We start from the raw sequence: 20,745 nt of genomic DNA, 5'->3' as shown, positions 1-20,745 counted from the left end.
CTAGGATGACACCCAGACTCTTAACCTGAGGGGAAGGGGGAGACAGAAGATGAATCAATTGAAAGAGTTAGACTTGAGGCTTTGGAGAGGGTGGATTTGGAACCAACGAGAAGTAGCTCGGTTTTATCACTGTAGAGTTTGAGAAGGTTTGAGGTGAACCAGTTTTTGATTTCAGAACGACTGTGGGTCACAGAGACACGGAAGTTACCGCTGAAAGCGGCTTTTGCGGCCGCATGGAGAGCATATCCGTGTGAATGACTTATGACGTGAATAATTATTGCGTTCGAACGGATTAACGGATTCGGATTCGAACGAAATACTTATTGCATTGGCACGAGTTAATCATTTTGAGGGAACGGAATAGTATCTTGTGGGAACGCAATAGTATTTTGTGCGAACGAGATACTAATCTGTGGGAACAAGATATACTTTTAATATCTTAATGTCAGGACACGGGCTCCGTACTTTCCTATCACCAACCACAGAAAAAAATGCTTGTTTGGGTGTTTTATGCTATGTATCAAAAATGGAAACAAAACCTCTTCCCTGATTTAAAGGTTCAGTTCTGCTGTCTCACACTCGCATAAACACAGACTGTGTTGGAGTTGTTCTTCTGTCTTCTTGTTTTGCTGGACTTCTTAACATTAACAGCAGCATAATGGAGGCTTTCTGCGTCTTTGTTCTCAGCCTGAAACCAAATTGACAGAAGAAAATCACAGTGTGAACTTTGTGGGAATCCAAGATTAACATGATAACTGAAGAGAGTTGAGTCTCACCTCTGAGCTTCTTAAGGGGGCAGCAGGTGATCTTTCCTCTGGTTATGAAACACAGAAAAAGTTTAATTCAAGAACACATTTGTGAAACAGAGAAAGAAGTTTGTGTACCTGTGGAGGTGCAGTTGTTGCTCTTGTGGATTTTCCACAGCAGAAAAAGCAGAAAAGCAACGAGGACGCTCATGACCGTCAATAATCCAACCAAAGTGTTCAGAATCACAGAGTTCAGAGGAACTGAAGAGTCAGGAACCAGAAAAATAATGATTTAACTTTAAATTCCCTTGACTATTGTTTCATCCACAAACTTGAATCTTCAAAGGTAAAACTCACCTGTGAGGTCCAGCTTGGTCCCGTTCCCAAACAGTATGTGTCCACATGAGACAACAGCACAGTAGTAGATCCCAGCATGAGACTCTGTCAGGTTCTTTATGTGCAGCTCATAGACACAGCTGTGTGTTTGTGTGTTGTTCTTTCTGTCACACTGATCATTCCTGCCTCCATGAGTGTAAATGAGTCCTGGATGAGAGTCTTCAGAGTCTTTGAACCAGTAAACTCTGTGTTCTTCATCACAGCTCCCAGTGTGTACTGTACAGTTCAGAGTCACAGAGTCTCCTGCATGGATGTTCTCAGAGGACGACTGATCCACTGAAGTCAGAACATAAGAAGAAGGGTCCTTCACAAGGACACGAAAGCTCTCCAAAAAAGTAAGTGAGTAAGAATCAGAACTTATGCAGTGGTAGGTAGCAGAGTCTGAAAATTTTAAATTAGAAATCTTCAAGTGAGGATTTTGGTTTTCTGTCTCCAGTTTGAAACGTGAATTGCTCTTAAATTCATCAGAAAAGGTCTCCTTTGTAGTGTGCCCATAAAAAGTGGACATAAGCTTGGGCTTTTGTCCAAAACTTTGCTTGTACCAGAAGATCTGAACTGAATTAGGACCTTCGTAAGAACATTCTAAAGTAACAGTGTCACCAACCGAGACAGAAAGGAAACCTTTGCCTTTCTGCTGTACAGAGGAGGATGCCTTCGGATACGTCTTCTGTCCTGAAGTAAAACAAAAACGAAAATACCTCTGAGAAGCACAAAAAATGTTTAATGAAATCAGATAAAGATGCTCAGAAATACATGTAAACGATTAAAACCATAACTCACCATTTGCTGCTACAAACAAAAGTGTCAGAAAGAAAACAAAGCGCTTCGAGATCATCATGTCTGGAGTCTCGCCGTGAATGAAAGTACATTAACATTTATAGCGACAAGTCAACTTTTGATTGGTTCTCTGAAGTGACAACAGTTTTAAGAAACATGGTCACGTGATCAAAGCCACAACTGGGTTTGTGTCTGTACAAATGTGATGGGAGTGTCTACCTGCACACAGTGAGAGGCTGACTTCTGCTTACTCCCCCACATCATTTTAAGAACTCCTTAAATACAGAAACTTTGAACAGTTTTTCTTTAGCAGAAGCCTAACTTATGAAACCTGCACATGTTGTCCACGTACTACTTGAGGTGTTGATTCATTGGAAGGCCCCAGCCACTGGTAACATATGAAGATTAAAGATACTTCTATTTGATAATTTTGTTGATCCAATGGACTGGGCCATCAAGGCAGTTCCCCTCTCTGGCCCATCCTCTAAATCACATGACAAAAGACCCTTTCGCTGCTTCCTGCAGTGGTGTACCAACATGAAGGGGTAGCTTTTTCAGGCTGAGCATTGCAAGTTCCTGTGATGGGGCCCCGGTAACTTCAGTCCAGGCAACTTTGTCAGACTATGTTCAAGAACCTAAAGCTCATATAAAACTAAGAATTTGCAATAACGCTTCTTTCCAAAGCAAACCCTGCATGGCAGAGGCTAAAGGGACAGTGTCAGAAATTTTCTTCTGAATTTCCTTTAACCAAATAGTATGAATAAAACATATAATTTTACTAAAAGAGAGCTGAAGTGACCACCTAAGTCAGGGGTGGATAGACTTTAAGGTCGAGACCACATGAACTTTTAAACTTTTAGAAATGGCTAAGTTATGAACCAGAGTCATACATTCACACCACCGTCTGCAACGCTCGTTCAAGCAACCACATGTGCTAGGATCAGGTAGTGACAGTTCACTGTGCACACTATATGCTAAAAGCGTGTTTTAGAATTTGTGGTTAGTGAGAATTGAATATGTGTCACATATTATTAATACCTTTTTTTTTTCAAGCCATTGTGATGATGTCATCTGAACTTAATCAAATTCAAGCTGAGAGAGATTGACAGGCCTGATATTCTTGTCAACAACTCTTTGATCAGTATAAAGTTACATGTGCTTACAGGTTACCTGATGCATGGTTTTCAACATGTCATGAAACTTGTCCAAAATCTTGGGGGACACAATAAAAGGCTGTCAGTGTTTCTTAATGCTGAATGCAAAATCGAACTGACAGTGGTGTCCTGTAACACAAATAAAAAGAAAAAACTAAGAAAGAAAAAAAAAACAATATACCAAAATTACCAAATTATTTCTTAAATTCTTGACCTCAAGTTATGAGGATCTGCACCTTCACCTGTGTACTCTCATTTGGTGTGGCTGGTCTGTTTATCCCTTGTGCTATCTTAGATGACCCCACCCTTCCATTGACGTGTTCTCCCTACCATGACAAAGGTGGATAAAGGTGGAAAGATTTCATGTAATCCATGGACACCAGTGAATATCACAAATGATTGAAGAAAAAAGGTTCAGCGCACTGTCTAGTGGGTACATGACCCAACTCCCAATGTTAAAGTGCCTAGGATAGCACAAGGGTTACCCCTTTGACACAGAAGCTGTCAACGGCGACATCTAAATAAAACACACTTTTTAACATTACATAAATCTAGGACCGTTTATGTGATCACCTAGAATCACCTGATTTGTACTTATTTTATATGTTGATTAACAGTGCAAATCCGCTTTTCTCCACATCAGAATCAGCTGATTTACAATGATTATATAAACATGTCACTACTGTGCAGTGTGACATATCAGCACAATGCTGCTTTCCCAACTTCAGAATCCCTGGAATGATCTGAATTCTATAAACGGTTTAAGAGAAAAAGTACCGGTAATTGAAAGAATGTCAACACTGGAACTAAAGCTCCAGTGTAAAAGGATTACGCTCCTCAGTTTCTCCTCTTGTCTGCCTATTCATTGTACTTTCTGCTCTCCTGTCTGCTCGTTCAACCTTTCTTTTTAGGTGAACAATTGTCAACTCATTAACTGGAACACCGGTTTGTCCACACTGAACAGCTGACCCAGGATCTCCACTATTGAGTCTTTGTGTGTTATAGTTTCACCTGCTTTGCTCTGCTCATCTCACACTATCTCAATGTTCACTCCAATCACACAAAATCTTAAAAATCCCTTAAAGGTCTCCGCTCACACTTTTCAACATTAGCTCTTCTGCCCTGCTTGTACCACAACCTCTGTCTTAAATCTGCCCCATGCAACCAGTGTCATGTATGCATCAACTGAATAATGTGATGACTTTTTTAGTTAATGGGACATGGAGTTATTCCACACTTTGTGCTTGCAGTTGGCGTTCAGTTACTTACCAAAACAAATTTGCATCAGGTTTTGGTAAATTTCTTATTCTTATTCGTTTATTTAACAGGGACAGTGCACATTAAAAGCATCACTGCAATGCGCCAGAATTAGCCCAAAGGCTATTTTTCATCCGTAGTCCCCGGACAGGTGTTAAAAATTGTCAACCTAAAAACCTAAAAACATCAATACATTAATTAAAAATATACATTTACAATTAAATTATCATCTAAAATACATATACTAATAAAAACATGCACATAGAGAAAAACATAGAAAACAAGTATAAAAACACAAAGGTGAAAGAGGGGAGGAGGAAGGGCAGGTGTTAATCCAGTTCAATGTGAACATGTTTGCTGTGATATGAGCCAGTTTTTTAGGTTCTTTTTAAACAGAGTGTATGTGGTGATGTGTCTTATGATGTGAGGGACAGAGTTCCATTCTTGTGCTGCTGTTACAGAGAAGGCGCTTTGGCTGAAGGCACTTCTCCTCAGAGGAACTATACAGTCTTGTTGACCCGACCCTCGAGTCACTCTTTGGGATGATCTTATTTTAACAAACTGACTGAGTGGAGGGGATGATAGACCGTTAATGATTTTATAGAATAGGCATAGTTTTGTATACTTAATGAAATTCTCCCAGCTTAACAGTTTGTGTTTTTGTAAAATGTCACAGTGATGATGTCTTATTGGTTTTCTATCCAGTACTTTAATTGTTTGTTTGTAAAGTGACTCCAGAGGTTTTAATGCTGATTTGTTTGCCTGTGACCATGTAGTGAGACAGTATGTCATGTGGGATAAAATCATTGCATGCATGAACATTGTGGCAGCTTGCAGTGACAAATTTGCCCTAATAAATCTAAAATTGGACAGGTTATACCTCACACGGTTACAAACTTTTTGAATTTGTGATTTAAAATTGAATGTTGTATCAATTAAAATCCCAAGGTATTCAAACTTTTCAACAATGTCTATTTTCTTTCCTGCCACAAAAACATCAGCCAGAATATTTTTACGGTTTGTTTTGGAAAAGAACATTGCAACTGTTTTGTTTACATTGAGACATAGACTTGACTGCTCCAACCATTTTGCCACATGTCCCATCATTTCAGTGAGCTTCTCTGCCACATCAGATGTGTTATTGCCATGTGAATAAATGACAGTATCATCAGCATACATCTGAGTGTAGACATTTGAACAAACAGAGGGCAGATCATTGATGTATAGTGAAAAAAGTAAAGGCCCTAGAATAGAACCTTGCGGGACACCTGTAGAGATAGGGAGAGGCGAGGAATGACAGTGATTTATCCTAACTGACTGGGATCTATTTGACAAATATGATTCTATCCATTTTATGGTACTAGAGGAGAAATTGAATTTGGTTAGTTTAGTCAGTAGCTTTTTATGATTTATAGTGTCAAATGCTTTTTTTAGATCAAGAAACACAGCCCCAACTACACCCCCCTTATCCAACAGCTGTTTTATGTTTTCTGTGAAAAAGCAGTTGGCTGTCTCTGTTGAGTGCAGAGCTCTAAAACCAAACTGCATTGGATGAAGAGAAAAAGATGTATTGTTGAGGTGTTCAATGATTTGTTGGGCAATAAGTTTTTCTGTGATCTTGGACACTGTGGGTATGATACTGATGGGCCTGTAATTTGAAAGCAACATGGAGTCGCCATTTTTGTAGATAGGAATCACAACTGATGACTTCCATGCGCTTGGAAATATGGATTCAGAGATTGATTGATTGAGAATAGTGGTCAAGGGAGATGTTAAGGATGAGCAGAGTTCTTTGAGCACAAAAGTATCCATACCGAATATGTCTTTTGTTCTGCTTGACTTAAGAGACATGATTGTTTGAGCGACTTCAGTTTCAGTGACAGTCATTAAGTTAAGTATAGGCTCTATCTTATTTATGGGACAAACATGCAAATCATTAGCTTTAAAACGAGCAGCAATTAAGGAAACAGATTCAATGAAACCTCTGTTGAAGGCATCTGCAACTGTATCTGGATCATTAGTAGTTTGTCCATTTACCTTTATTTCTAAACCTTTTTTACATTTTGTGTCCTTTCCTTCAAGTTTTTGCAATTGGCTCCATGTTTTTTTGGAATCCCCTTTGGCATTCTTAATTATTGTCAAGAAAAAATCTGCCTTGGCCTTCCGTATGCTTTTTACCACTTTATTTCTCAATGTTGTAAATAGATATCTTGAACTATGAGATTTACTTTTGATTGCATTTTTCAGTGCTAAATCCCTCTCTTTCATCAATTTTGTAATGTAGGAATTCATCCAGGGTAGCTGGTTTTTATTTTGTTTGATTTTGATTCTTGAACTGAAGCTTTTAATTGTTTCTTTAAGTGTTTTTGTGAATAATTCACAGTCCCTTTCACAATCAGTTTTCTTTAATATCTGATTCCAGTTGGTTTGATCAACAGCATTCTTAAAATCCTCCTTTATTTTTTTTGGGATCCCAATGAAGTCGTGTTCTGTGGCAGAAAAATTAAATCTTTTCTTTGATAGCTTTCTAACTACCAGGAGGAGATTATGGTCAGAGAGGCCAGCTAACATGTTGTATGTCTTAGTTATTCTTTCTGGACGGTTGCTAAAAAATAAATCTATCTGAGTGCTGCTTGAGTTGGTAATTCTTGTTGGGCCCTTAATTAATTGCACAAGATCAAATTTGTCAGTCACCCGCTTTAGATTTTTTCTTGCTGATGTATCCTCCCAGTTTATATTAAAATCCCCCAAAATCACAATTTCCTTACTTAGGTTACAGTTTTTGAGTAGCCTTTCAAACTGTTCATAAAATGCACCATCTGATGAGGGGGGACGGTAAATCACAATAATTGTGAATGACATTTGTGGAGACAGTATAACATTAAGGCCTAGGCATTCCAGTGCATGGGCATCAGGCCAAACAATTTCCCTGCACTGAATACTGTCCTTAATATAAACCATGACTCCACCACCCTTTGCACCCTCCCTGTCTTTCCTGAACAGTTTGTAGCCCAGGATAGTAAGTGCTGCAGAGGGGGCATTTTGATGAAGCCAGCTCTCAGACAGACAGAGGTAATCAAGATTTGAATCAAGCAGTAAGTGTTTTATCTGTTCAGTTTTTGACATGATGCTTCTAATGTTTAAATGTCCACCTAAAATCCCTCTGGGCTTAGATCTAGAATCCCACACTATTTTTGAGTAACTGACAGTTCGAAAAAATGACCATTTCCGGTTTTTGGCGATCCCCGGATTCAGTTGCTTCCTGTTTACATCGTGCGTTGCCATGGTGACTGAGTGACCGTGAAGTGAAGTTTGAGGAAAAGTTTGTTGTCGTTGCCAGTCTGGATCTTGTTTCTTGGTCCTATATAATATTGAGTTTGAAGCGCGCTGTTGAACCTTTGACTCCGGACTGCCGCGATGCTGCGATGCTCCGACACACGCCCCGGGATCCCGCGCTGCCACAAGCCTCCCGCCGCCGGACCACCCTGGCACCGCGCCTTCCAAGCCATCGCCCCCGGCTCCCCAGACAAGCAGCTCAAGCGCAGTTGATGTTGGTGGTAGAGGATTCAGCTGGTTAGCATGGCGTACCAAAGCACACGAGGGTGCAGAAGAGCATACCTGTAAGGTAGGAGCGATGCGTGTAGCCGCCGCTGCACGGTTAGCTTTTCCTGATGTCCCGGTGATCGGGCCTGGGCATGGGTGGATGTCCCCGGATAACATCAAGCAGATTGTAATGATAAGTCCAGTGGCAGATACAGATTTTGTTACCGCTGTTGTACTAGTCCGGTTGCTGATCTTGTAGAGTGACGGATAAACGAACGTCGTAGCCAGTGCGTGGGTCCCAAAGCCAATACTTGTTTTTGCCATTACTAAATTCATTTGTTTACAGCTCACAGCCATATAATGTTTGGTCGAATTATTTAGAGAATGGAACAATCGAGCTCTGTTGTCCACTCTCCATTGAGGTTCACTTAAAGGCTTCAACAAGTTTGAGAGTATACAGTAAATTAGGAGCGTCGTGATTATGCCTGTCCCTCCGGCCGCCATCTTCCCCAATTTTGATCCAATGCATAAAAACACAGGCTAAATAATTTGTCTTAAGTTTGGAAGTAGAAAAAAAGCAAAAATTAAATCCTTTGAAACCTCCACCTAGTTGAAATGGACAGGGGCATCTGTTATTTTTGGTCCTTCTTGGATGCTCTGAAGAGTCTGTTGACTCCAAAGGGTTAACAAGAAAAATACGGCCTTAAGAAATTAAACTTCAATGATCGTTTGAGGAACTGCAACATTTAGTATTTTCTAGGTTGGCTTTAATTTTGGTAGCAAAAGGTGATAATATGGGGGGGGAGGGGTACATCTAAACTTATTTCGAGTGTTTCAGTCTTCTCCAAGTCCATCTGTTAAAGAATCAATAATAATAATTGGATTCAGGAAAATCCAGCATGGTTCTGTGTAAAGGTTCGTCTTTTGCATTGTGTTGAAAATTGCACATTGGTTAATATTCCAGTCATCTACCAGTGGGATTAGAACAAAGTGGCAGATTGGGAACAACAGCAACTCAGGCATGAAGTGTTTGATCACGTAAACTGACAGAGTGGGCCAAATGATCCTGAGTCAAATTGGGAGGGACAATTGTGTTTTGAAGTTGTTTTTCAGGGAATGGGGTTGGGGTTTTCCCAGTGAAAATAACTTTTAATAAGCAGGATATTGGACAATACAATGTTTCCTGCTTCGTCCGTCCTGTTCCAATTTGGCCATACAGCTATGAAGACAGTGGAAGAACTTGGCTGGTCTGCACAACAACCAGTCCAACATCAGAATCTGAGCTCACAGGTGAGTTTCTGGAAGAACAGTCATTCCAACAAACATTCTTGTACCGTGAGGAGACCTACAGAGGAGTTGGAGTTGTTAGGTAAGCACTGAGGCAGGTCACATCACATTTAAAGAAGTTCATAAATGTAGAAATAGAAATTTGAGGATCCTACTCCACCCTTTAAAGCTGAGTTTACCATTGAGATGATTTCTCTGACCCGCTTTCAGCTGTATTTAAGTCATGTCTCTTTCCAGTTTATCTGCTAGAAAGTTATCAGTATTCTGTACAGATCCATCCTAGATCAAAGTCCATAGTATCTTCATCAGCGCTGTCCGTTTTTGTCCTCGGACTATGAAGCCTGCCTGCACCTTACTAGATACCTCTGCCACTTACTGCCGATCAGATTCTACCACTCTCTTGACTCACAGACCCGGCCTTCTCTTGCATCAGTACTTCCACCTTAGAGTCTGAACTTTGCCTGCTCCTCATGATCACTGCCTCACCCTAGAGCAAAGTACTGTGTGTAATTATACAACATTCTGGTGAGTGTATATAGAGGGCAAGTGGCCAAAAGGCCTCTGAAATTTAGTTGCTCAGCAACTGACTGTTCCACTTCCTCCCTTGACTCCTGCTTCCTGTTTATCTCTGCTATCACTCATCATCAATACCTGTTGGGTACAGGTCCCAGACCACTCGGTGAAACTGTAGAGCAAAAATGTTCACGCACATTTTTTCTAAGGGCACGGTGTGGGTGAAAGGTAATAACAAACACTTATACAGCACATAGGGGTAAGTAAAGGTGAAGTAGTCAGTCCTCGCGCCTCACTGATGACTAAAATGTGGTTTATAAGCACCGAACATCAACATCATCTATAAATCACAATTGCGTGAAACTCACATAAACCTAACAAATACTTCATAATTCACTCACCACACACACAAAAATAGTACGTTTTATTTCATGAACCCCATGGAACTGCAAGACAGAGCTGCAGCTGCCTTTAGGATGCAGCTGCTCGTTTTTACAACCCTTCACAGGCCAAAACCCCAAAAAACACATTGTGCTGTCATCCATTTTGACTAAGGTTTTACCACTATCCTCTTCCTCATTGACAAGAGCATTGAATACTTTTGACATTGAAATGGTGCATTCTGGGTCCACTACTTCACCCCCGCAAGTTCAGTAATTTTCATCATAGGTTAACAATGAGAGACAAAATGAGAAGAAAAATCCAGAAAATTCCATTGTCTGATGTTTAAAGAATTTATTTGCAAATTATGGTGTAAAATAAGTATTTGGTCACCTACAAACAAGCAAGATTTCTGTCTCTCACAGACCTGTAACCTAAAACTAAATACTTTTTTTTGCTTTATTGTATACTTAATGTGTTCACACATTTTATGACCTTTTATATTTTTCTTTTTGATACAAAGGTGGTTGATCTTAAAGTTGTGTGTTTAGACGACCAGATAGAAAGCTGAGCATTTGCTGCTAGATGTGGTTTCACCGCAGTGAGGTATAGTGTCTGAGAAAAATACCCCTGCAATGGAAAAGATGAAAACATGGGGGGGGGGCATTGCACTGTAGTGCATGCAAACATTTTGATGCACATATGCATAAACACTTGGTTTTCTAAGCTGTCCAGTGAGTCAGAAACGTTTTAACTTTATGAAACCTTTCAGCGATTGTTCAAAAAATGTCACAAAGCAAAATTTAGAAATGTCCAAAAAACATTGTGATCTGAAGTTTGGAAGAAAATGTATGCTTTTTTTTAAACCACGATCTTTGTAACAAGAATAGGTTATATCTTTAACATAATACACAGAGTTGCAGGTAAAAGACCAGCATATTTCAATCATCAAACCCTCTTGTTGAGCAGCATTGATGCTGTTGTTAACATCAACGACAGCAGCTTTAACCACATGCTGCTGCTCCTTTTCAGACTACATCATCACAGAGCAACACGGTGTGAAAGGCAGAACATCAACTGTCAAATAAATGCAACACAAACTTTGGTTGTAATTTTCATCAAACCACAAATTCTGCCCAGACAATTGATCTATTTTTGTTTGATCATGTTAAAGAAATCAGACAGACTAAACAAAAACTTAAATTAAAATAAAACACAACTTAAACCTCCATGACTTTTAGATAAACCTCAGGGTTTTTAGGGTTTGGAAATGTTAACTTTTATGTAAAAGTTTATTCTGTTTTTCAGAAAGAAATCTTTGTGGTCACAACTGAATGCTTCCCGTGGCAGAGACACAGAGAGCAGCTCACCTTTTTGTTGTCTCGTCTTTACACTTAATCTATTTTTGGATCCTGTTGATGCTGCTCAGACCACACTGCCCCCCATCCCCCACCATCTACCTTTCAGTATGACTGAGTTTTTGAGTCACCGGGGCACAAACATGCAAACATCTGCAGTTAAAAAGATTAAACAGCATTAGCACCCATGTCTCCAACTTCTGCATGCCTGCTATCTAAGCCCTTTTGAGGGAAGTTAAGAGCGGCAGAGTTCTGGGTTTTGGTAATGAAAACTTTTAGACTGAGACCAGAACCCAGTCTGCAAACATATCTGTGCATCTCTGTGGTTTCATCAAAGTCTGACAGACGTTTGTCTCATCGGCTTCCTCACATTTGCTAAAGTTATGAATTCTGCAGCTTCATGGATCATTCAAAGTCTGAGTCTTTGCTTCATGAACACACAGACGCAATCACATCTTCCACACATTGCTGATCTGAGATTATGAGGTCCATGAAGCTGAGCTGCAGTTCCAGCAGCTTCCTGAGTGGACCTGATGGCAGCAAACAGCACATGTCGGCAGATTCTCAGATGGAAACCTGCTTCCTCTTTACCTTCAGCCAGAAACTTCAGAGCAGTGTAGTTCAGGTCATCCGATTCCAGATTCAGAAAACCCAAACAATCAGTCTAAACCTGTGAAAATGCAGTTTATGGGTCTGACTAACATGAGGGGAAAAGGACTGAAAGGATCATTTAATGAATTTCCGCAGTTTGAGTAGCAGATTGGGTCCAAATTGACAGGGACCTGTGCTGCACAAATATATACAAAAATATACAAATGTAAATAAAAAGTTTACAAAAAAAAACATATATAAACACAGTTATATTTATCAGATACACTTGTGGTCAATGGTGTTTGATTGATGATTAATAGTGATATTGTTTGTCAATTGGGAATCAATTCTACCAAGGAATTACAATGCTGATAAAGACCTATAAAATATTTAGTTTTAATTGATTTTTTAAGAGAAATTGAGGTAATAAAACAAAACTTTTAGATTCCATTTTTGCTGAGCCTTAAAAAATAAAGAAATAAATTAAATATAGATAAAAATAAATATTATCCTTCCCACCCAAAGCGTAGGAAGAACAAAACCAACTGGTGATATAGTGATGAGCACATAAACAAAAAGGATCATGTCTATGACACGGACACTTTGTGGCTTTATAATTTTTATTTTTTTATTTTTGTTTTGTCTAAAAGTTGAGCAAACAGATGAGGGGCAGAAGGCCTCTTGTGTTTAACATATTGTTCTGTTGGAACTGGGGGTCATGAAGGTGTATACTTGGTGTATACTTGAGTAAACCCTTTTTGTTATTTAGACCAAACTTTATTTATATGTATATAAATATATACAGATATATTTTTTATATTATATTATTTATAACCATTTTTTGTTGGACCGGACGGAAAAGAAGAGAAGGGAAAAGAGAGAGGGATGTTGGAAGGGGGAGTAGGAGGATGATTATAGAAGTGAATTGGGTAAAATCCTAAACCATCACAAATCACATAACAAAAAGTTGCTGGAAGTTTATAACAATTACTGTCAGGTGTAGATGTATAATAATTCTAAAAAAGGCTGGACCTGTCCACAAACACACTTAAATGTTACAAACATACCCGTTGGCTCAGAAAATCTTCACATATTAACATGTCAAAGTGTATACAATACAACTACTGTTCACACACACATACCTATGCATTCAAACTAACACCTGTGTTAAATTTCATTTAGTCACGCAAACTATTTGTGCAAAGTTTCGCTAGCAACAGTGTTTAAGTGACTGTTTATGTCCTTCTGGGGTGGATAATGGAATGTAAAAAGAAAGCGGGAGAGTGCCCAGTCATCCCCCACCCCCCAACACTCGCACAGTATAGCAGACAGAGAAAAAAAAAAAAAAAACACCAGCCAGGCAATGACATCCGCCTACCTGGCTAGGGCCAGCAGTAATGCCAAAGGGTCCCCAAATGCCCCCCCCCCCCCCCCCCCCAACCCACCCACACACACCCCCTCCGCGCCTTGGGGCCTAGCTGGAGGCCTCACCCTTGGAAAGCACCCCCAGCCACAGACAAGCAGCCCACCACCCAGGAGTTCTCAGAATCCCTCCACCCCAACCCCAGACAGGGTCCCCCAAGGGAGACCCGCCCCACGCTCCAGGGAGTCACCCACCCATTCCACCGGAGGTCCAGGAGAGAGCGCTGCAGGTGCCATCCACTCCCGCCCAGGAGGAGGCATCATTATCCCTTGTGCTATCTTGACCCCAGCCTTGCATTGACTTGTTCTTCCTACCATGACAAAGGTGGATAAAGGTGGAAAGATTTCATGTAATCCATGGACACCAGTGAAGATCACAAATCATTGAAGAAAAAAGGTTCAGAGCACTGTCTAGTGGGTCTAGATGACCCAACTCTCAACGTAACTTAACTGAAGTGGCTGAAATCCAGAAGTCTTACCAATGGCTAGAAAGGGCTGGCCTACAGGACAGCACTGAAGCACTCATCCTGGCAGCTCAGGATCAAGCCCTGAGCACCAGAGCAATAGAGGCTCAGATCTACCACACCAGACAAGACCCAAAGTGTAGATCTACCACACCAGACAAGACCCAAGGTGTAGGCTGTGCAAAGAGGCGCCTGAAACAATCCAGCACATAACTGCAGGATGTAAGAGGCTGGCAGGTAAAGCATACATGGAGCGCCACAATCAAGTGGCTGGAATAATATACAGGAACATGTGTGCAGAATATGGACTGGAAACCCCAAGGTCAAATTGGAAAACACCTCTGAGCAAAGATCTTGTGGGACTTCCAGATCCAGGCTGATAGGATGGTAATGGCAAACCAACCAGACATTGTAGTGGTGGATAAAGAACAGAGGAAAGCCGTTGTGGTGGATGTGGCAGTGCCAAGCGATGGGAACATCAGGAAGAAGGAACATGAGAAACTGGAGAAATACCAGGGACTCAGAGAAGAACTGGAGAAAGCCTGGAAAGTGAAACTGACAGTGGTGCCTGTGGTAATTTGAGCACTCGGGGCAGTAACCCCCAAGATGGAGCGGCTCAAACCTTAGAGAAAAAAAATTGCAGCCCTGTTAAAGTTCAACATCAGGTGGTCTCTCATGCCTCACTATAGAACAGAATACGTTCATTTACACCAGGGGTCGGGAACAAATGGCTCGCGAGCCATATCTGGCTCTTTTGATGGCCAAATCTTTGATTCTTAAAAAAAAAAAAAATGTCATTAGACCAGTCCTTCTCGGGCAGGATGCGATGCCAGTTTGTAACGTATGGTGTCAATTCAGCGCCTAATGTATTGCGCATCAAAACCGTAAAACCGCGCATAAAAACCCCAAATCTGCAACGGTCTGAAACCTGTGAATTGCTGTCCCGGCAGATGCACACTCCCGTCTTTGAAAAGTGGAGGGGTAGTGAGCTCAGGCAGCAAGGTGACACGCGCACTGATTAGAACACGCTGCCCATCACATACCACACACTGCAGCGTGTGAGTATTGCTGTACTGACCATGTTTGGTTCCACGTCTGCATGTGAGCAGTCTTTCTCACATCTAAAGAACATTAAGACCAACCTACGATCACGTTTAACGGATGAAAGTCTCAATATAATAGAATAAATATTAATGGTAAGAAATACTCATCATTTGTTGGCAACAGCATAATGAACTATCCCTTTCCCACACTGAAGCACGGAGACTTAACCGCTTTTAAGGTTCTTTATTCTGTTTACTGCAGACCGCAACAAACGCCGTACAAATAATTCAGCAACTGCTGAATCTCTCCTGCTGAGAGTGCTCCCCCCCAACTTTTTATTCCCTTGCTCCCGCATCAGCCCTCCTATTTCCTTATTCGGCCCATAGCTGAACCCCATATGCCCAAACTCCCCAAAGACAGACTGAGCGACAGAACTGAGGGCCAACCAGCATCTCTGCTTGATGCGTTCAATAAAGTCTGAAATTTCGAACGCGACCCAACAGCCACCCAGTCCAACTCAATCTGCTACAATAACAATGTTATTAAAAATAATCCACAGACTTATTGCACTTTAAAAGTGTTAAAATTACATAAAATGCCCACATTCACTTGTATTTTTAGTTTTAAACATATTGTTTGACTCTCACGAAATTACAATTAAAAATGTGGCGTTTATGGCTCTCTCGGGCAAGAAGGTTCCAAACACCTGATTTAGACCTTTGATCTCAAGTTAGAGTGCTACCTATAAAATTATAACTAATTCAAAAGATCCTGAATTAAAAAAAAAGTGGTTTCATAAAATCTTTTATAATGCATGGCACTATGAGACCTGCCTGAAACCATACTAAGGTCATTTTATGAAAGTTCAGCAAGAAAGTTACAGCAGGTCACAAATTCCATATATTAAACAACTCTCTCCCTGTTGTTCCCATGAGTGCACTAATCTCTCATTTCAGTCAGACAACTCTTGCAGTAAGAAATATTTATTTCACATACTTAATTTTCACATTCTTTAAGTTAGCATTCAAGTCTTTTTTGTTTGGCATTAAGCTCCCTTCAATTCCATGAGATAATTTTCCATAAAGCTTTCGGGTAACAAAAACCCCCTTAACAGAGCCCACAGGTGGAAGCCGGGGAGGAGAGAGGGGAGAAGAATGAGCGCTGAAGGTAAGAAAGAGAATGAACAACTGCGCACCTGGGCTTAAATAGGACGCTGAGCAGGTGAGTTAATTGACTGAACCGCCCAGGGGAGTAACCTGTAAAACACTGCCGAGTGCCTGCCTGAAATTACAACAAGTCACTATTTCCTGACAGATTGGAAGACAGAGAGAAAGGAGACTGGGTCAAGATCACAAGATAGAACTCCTATTCATTTATTCCAGATTCTCACAAATAGGAACGAGAGAAAAATAATGTTTAATTTTATCACACCTCAACTTGTAAGGACCAGAACAGCAGAGCACTTATTAGTTTACAGAGAAGAGTTGATGATAATATCCAGGAATTCACAATGGATGCAACAGACTAGGCTTAAAAAAAGGGGTTATAATGTTTGATTCTCTCAGCTTTGGGAGTGGTTATTTTACAGAAACGGACAACAATTTCAAATTACAGTGTTTGTAAACTGCAGCATGCTTGTTCTTCTGTCAGCAAGGTCACAGGGCAGGATACACTCTAGCTTGCCAGACAATCACAGCTCGTGATTCAAAATTGAAATGTTCAAAACATCACATAGGTCTTTGGAGCTCCTTCCCATTTTGCAGATGTCTTCCTTTGGAAAGTTGACTCTTTTTAGTTTTTGAACTCAAAAGTCATCTTAATTTATCAAGAAAAAAAAAACTAAAAAAACTAAAAACAATAAAAAAAAACATTTGAAAGCTAAATGAAGGTGATTCCTAAACAGCAATATTTGTCAATTTTAAATCACATTTTAGTTACCTGTAGCAAAAGAAAGATTTATCATTTCAAAATAAAATAATAAACATGATAAAATACGTTATAATCCACAAAAAGTATCTTCTTTATAAAACTGAAATAGTCTAAAAATTCCAGTTTTATTTTTAACTGCCAACCATGGATTACATACTTTTTAGATCAACAATGCTAATAAAATGTCTTCTGTGATTTAAAGGTTCAGTTCTGCTGTCTCACACTCGCATAAAGACAGACTGTGTTTAAGTCGTTCTTCTGTCTTCTTGATCTGCTGGACTTCTTAACATTAACAGCAGCATAATGGAGGCTTTCTGTGTCTTTGTTCTCAGCCTGAAACCAAATTGATAGAAGAGAATCACAGTGTGAACTTTGAGGCAATCCAAGATTAACATGATAACTGAAGAGAGTTGAGTCTCACCTCTGAGCTTCTTAAGGGGGCAGCAGGTGATCTTTCCTCTGGTTATGAAACACAGAAAAGTTTAATTCAAGAACACATTTGTTAAACAGAGAAAGAAGTTTGTGTACCTGTGGATGTGCAGTTGTTGCTTTTGTGGATTTTCCACAGCAGAAAAAACAGAAAAGCAACGAGGACGCTCATGACCGTCAATAATCCAACCAAAGTGTTCAGATTCACATAGTTCAGAGGAGCTGAAGAGTCTGGAACCAGATTAAAAATCAATTTAACTTTAAATTCACTTGACTTTTGTTTAAACCACAGACTTTATTCTTTAAAGGTAAATCTCACCTGTGAGGTCCAGCTTGGTCCCGTTTCCAAACAGTATGTGTCCACATGAGACAACAGCACAGTAGTAGATCCCAGCATGAGACTCTGTCAGGTTCTTCATGTACAGCTCATAGACACAGCTGTGTGTTTGTGAGTTTTTCTTTCTCTCACACTGATCATTCCTGCCTCCATGAGTGTAAATGAGTCCTGGATGAGAGACTTCAGAGTCTTTGAACCAGTAAACTCTGTGTTCTTCATCACAGCTCCCAGTGTGTACTGTACAGTTCAGAGTCACAGAGTCTCCTGCATGGATGTTCTCAGAGGAAAACTTGAGGTAAAAAGATCGGTCCTTCACATGGACACTATAACCCTCGACAAATGTAAGTGAGTAAGAATCAGAACCTATGCAGTGGTAGGTAGCCGTATCTGAAAATTGTAAATTAGAAATTTTCAAGTGAAAATTTTTGTTTTCTGTATCCAATTTGAAGCGTGAATTGTTCTTGAACTCATCAAAAAAGATCACTTCTGTGCCGTGCACATAGAAACTTGACAGAAGTTTAGGCTTCTGTCCCAAACTTTGCTTGTACCAGAATATCCATCGTAAAGTATGACCCTCATAAGAACATTTTAAAGTGACAGTTTCACCTGCATCAACAGATAAAAAAAATTGTTTCTGCTCTTCAGAAGAGGACAATTTTAAATGAGTCTTCTGTCCTAAAGTAAAAAATAAAAAACATTTATGTTTCATCAATATAAATAGAAGAAAGTCTTAAAAAATCGTATACAGGTTCTTGAATATGTGGTAATATTAAAATCCTTACTTACCATTTGCTTCTATGAACACACATGTCAGAAAGAAAACAAAAAGCTTAGAAATCATCATGTCTGGATTCTCCTGTTAAATGAAGTACAACTGACCATTTATCACATTTATAGTGACAGGACAGCATTTGATTGGTCCCCTGAAGTGAAAGCAGAGTTTGGAAAAATGATCACATGACCAAAGCCACAACCAGGTTTGTGTCTGTACAAATGTGATGGGAGTGTCTACCTGCATACAGTAAAAGGCTGAGTTCTGCTCGCTTATCTTTTTTATAGCAAAATAAATACAGAATCTTTGAACAGTTTAACGAGTAAAAGAATAATTTAGAATGCCTGCAAATGTTTGTCTTGTTTAGTCAGTTTTGTTTTGGGTGATTTGTTTGTCAAAATCACTTGACACTGGCCATTTGTAGTTTTTACAATGAGTCATGGAACAATGGGAAGGCCATCCTTGGAAGCTTTTATAGGCTAAGCCCAACCGTGTCCCTTGGAAAGAGGCCCAGCCACCCGGCACTTGCTTAGAATCCCAATCCCAGCCATGGCTCCTTGGTGGGGCCCAGTCTTTGTCCGGGTCTCTAGAGCTAATCTTCTTGTTTGTTACAACATAACTTTAAGACTTTGAAATGTTTTTTTTTTTCTTTTTTTTTTTTTTTTAAAGGAGGAGCCTGCATTTCTAAGGCAGAAAAACAGAACAAGAATGCTGTGAAAACTTTCTACAGAATTTTCCTTCCTTTGTAATAACAATAATTGATACTTTATATTTCCCACAACGGGTAAATTTCTCTCCAAGTTTGACTCATCCCCTGGGAGAGTGGTGTGCTGAAGAAGAGCCGTGCTTGGGAGCTGACAGCTGGCTAGAGAGAGTGGGGATTGAACCGCCAACCCTTCGGTTGTTGGACAAACTGCTATACCGCCTGAGCCACTTGCCTAAGAAGGGCTGATGTGACAACCTATGTCAGGGATAGAATATCTTTTGGCTCAGGGCCCACCGTGATCTAGACTTTGTCACATATATCCTACATGATTATATGACAGGATTGGACCGGTGACCTGTCCAGGGTGTACCTCAGATTCGTCCAAACAGTCACTCGGTAAGCTCCATCAAACCTGTGACCCCAAAAAAGACTAAGCAGGTTTAGAAAATGGATGGATGGAGGGATGAATACATGAGGACTCCAGAGGCAAAAAGCAGGAATCAGGAGTCCCAGCATCATGAAGCGTAGGCAGTTAAAGAAATTCAAAGTTGGGTCTGGGAGCACTCTGGGTAGGTCATGAAGGGTTATATGTAATTTGGGTTATATATATTGTTGCGTATATATTTTCATGAATATAGGATTGCACAGTGGCACAGTGCTTTAGCACCATAGCCTTACAGCGAGAAGGCCCCCGGGTCAGGCTCCTGCTTGGACTTTTGTGTGAGAAGTTGGTATTCTCCATGTGCATGTGGGAAGGAAGGACAGATATCTGACCGAACTTCTCGTTCAAGAGAAGTCTGAAGTCTTGCATTTAAGTTTAAGTCAGTCTCACATCAAGTCAAGTCTAGTCCATCTCTGAGTATAGATAAGCAAATCCTTTTGAGAGTTTATTAGAACTGGGATGCTAGTAGTGTTTACTGGTAATTAAATGTTTGCTTAAAACTCTTCCATCATTTCCCAAAGTGGCGTTAGCTTAGCCGACACTTGGTCCATAAAACTTTTCAGCGTTTCTTGAATAATGTCAAGAGTCTTTTTGAGGTCTTCGTATTCCTGGGGCATGGTCAGCTCTCTTTTTTGGAGAAAATCAACTTTTAAGTAATTTGAAGATAGTCGTATTCGCAGAGAGGCACGCCACGCGTCCTGCTGTGTAACCTGGAACCGGATGCTGTTCTCTTAGCTTTATTTAGCCAAGACCTCCTACGTGTGTTGGGGCAGTTCTGTGCTGGGAAAAAGATAATCAGCAAAAATTAAATAAAGAACTTAGACTGACTGATCAAAACATTAGCGATCTTTTCACCTGGACGGAATTCGAAATTACCAAGTCCTTCATGATTTCAAATATATTTTAGGGTTTGACGATTACCGAAGAGCTGACTTTCATGTAAAGTAAAATTCTGTTTTGTTTTTTTAAAGAAGAATGTTTGTGGTCACAAATGAAGTCTTCCTGTAGCAAAAACACATCTCATTCTATTTTTGGATCCTCTTGATGCTGCACAGACCCCCCCCCCCCCCCCAAAAAAAAAAAAAAAAAAGAAAGAAAAATAAATAACACACACCACCACCACTACTAGTTTTTGAGATACCAGTGCACAGGCATGCAAACATCTGCAGATGGAATCGGTCAAACAATAAAGCTGGA

General features: G+C 40.2%; 2 protein-coding genes across 2 annotated transcripts; both read right to left on the bottom strand.

Annotated features, from left to right (window-relative positions):
- Positions 1–460: 460 nt before the first annotated feature.
- On the bottom strand, positions 461–2,015 carry LOC101169011 (uncharacterized). Its single transcript, XM_023966149.2, has 5 exons — positions 1,923–2,015; positions 1,104–1,814; positions 885–1,007; positions 777–814; positions 461–688 (listed from the first exon to the last, which is right to left on the bottom strand). The coding sequence occupies exons 1-5, from the start codon at positions 1,978–1,980 to the stop codon at positions 560–562; spliced, it is 1,059 nt and encodes a 352-aa protein (XP_023821917.2). The 5' UTR covers positions 1,981–2,015; the 3' UTR covers positions 461–559.
- Positions 2,016–15,772: 13,757 nt separating this feature from the next.
- LOC144987200 (uncharacterized) lies at positions 15,773–18,485 on the bottom strand. Its single transcript, XM_078936308.1, has 5 exons — positions 18,415–18,485; positions 17,611–18,303; positions 17,391–17,513; positions 17,284–17,321; positions 15,773–17,195 (listed from the first exon to the last, which is right to left on the bottom strand). Exons 1-5 carry the CDS (start codon positions 18,470–18,472, stop codon positions 17,067–17,069), a joined length of 1,041 nt encoding a protein of 346 aa, XP_078792434.1. The 5' UTR covers positions 18,473–18,485; the 3' UTR covers positions 15,773–17,066.
- Between the last annotated feature and the right edge of the window lie 2,260 nt (positions 18,486–20,745).

Source organism: Oryzias latipes, chromosome 18 (assembly GCF_053564925.1).
Source record: "Oryzias latipes strain Hd-rR chromosome 18, Olatipes_Hd-rR_3.1".
NCBI lineage: Eukaryota > Metazoa > Chordata > Actinopteri > Beloniformes > Adrianichthyidae > Oryzias > Oryzias latipes.
Note: the sequence above shows the minus strand (reverse complement) of the source record. Positions and strands in the feature narration are given on the sequence as shown.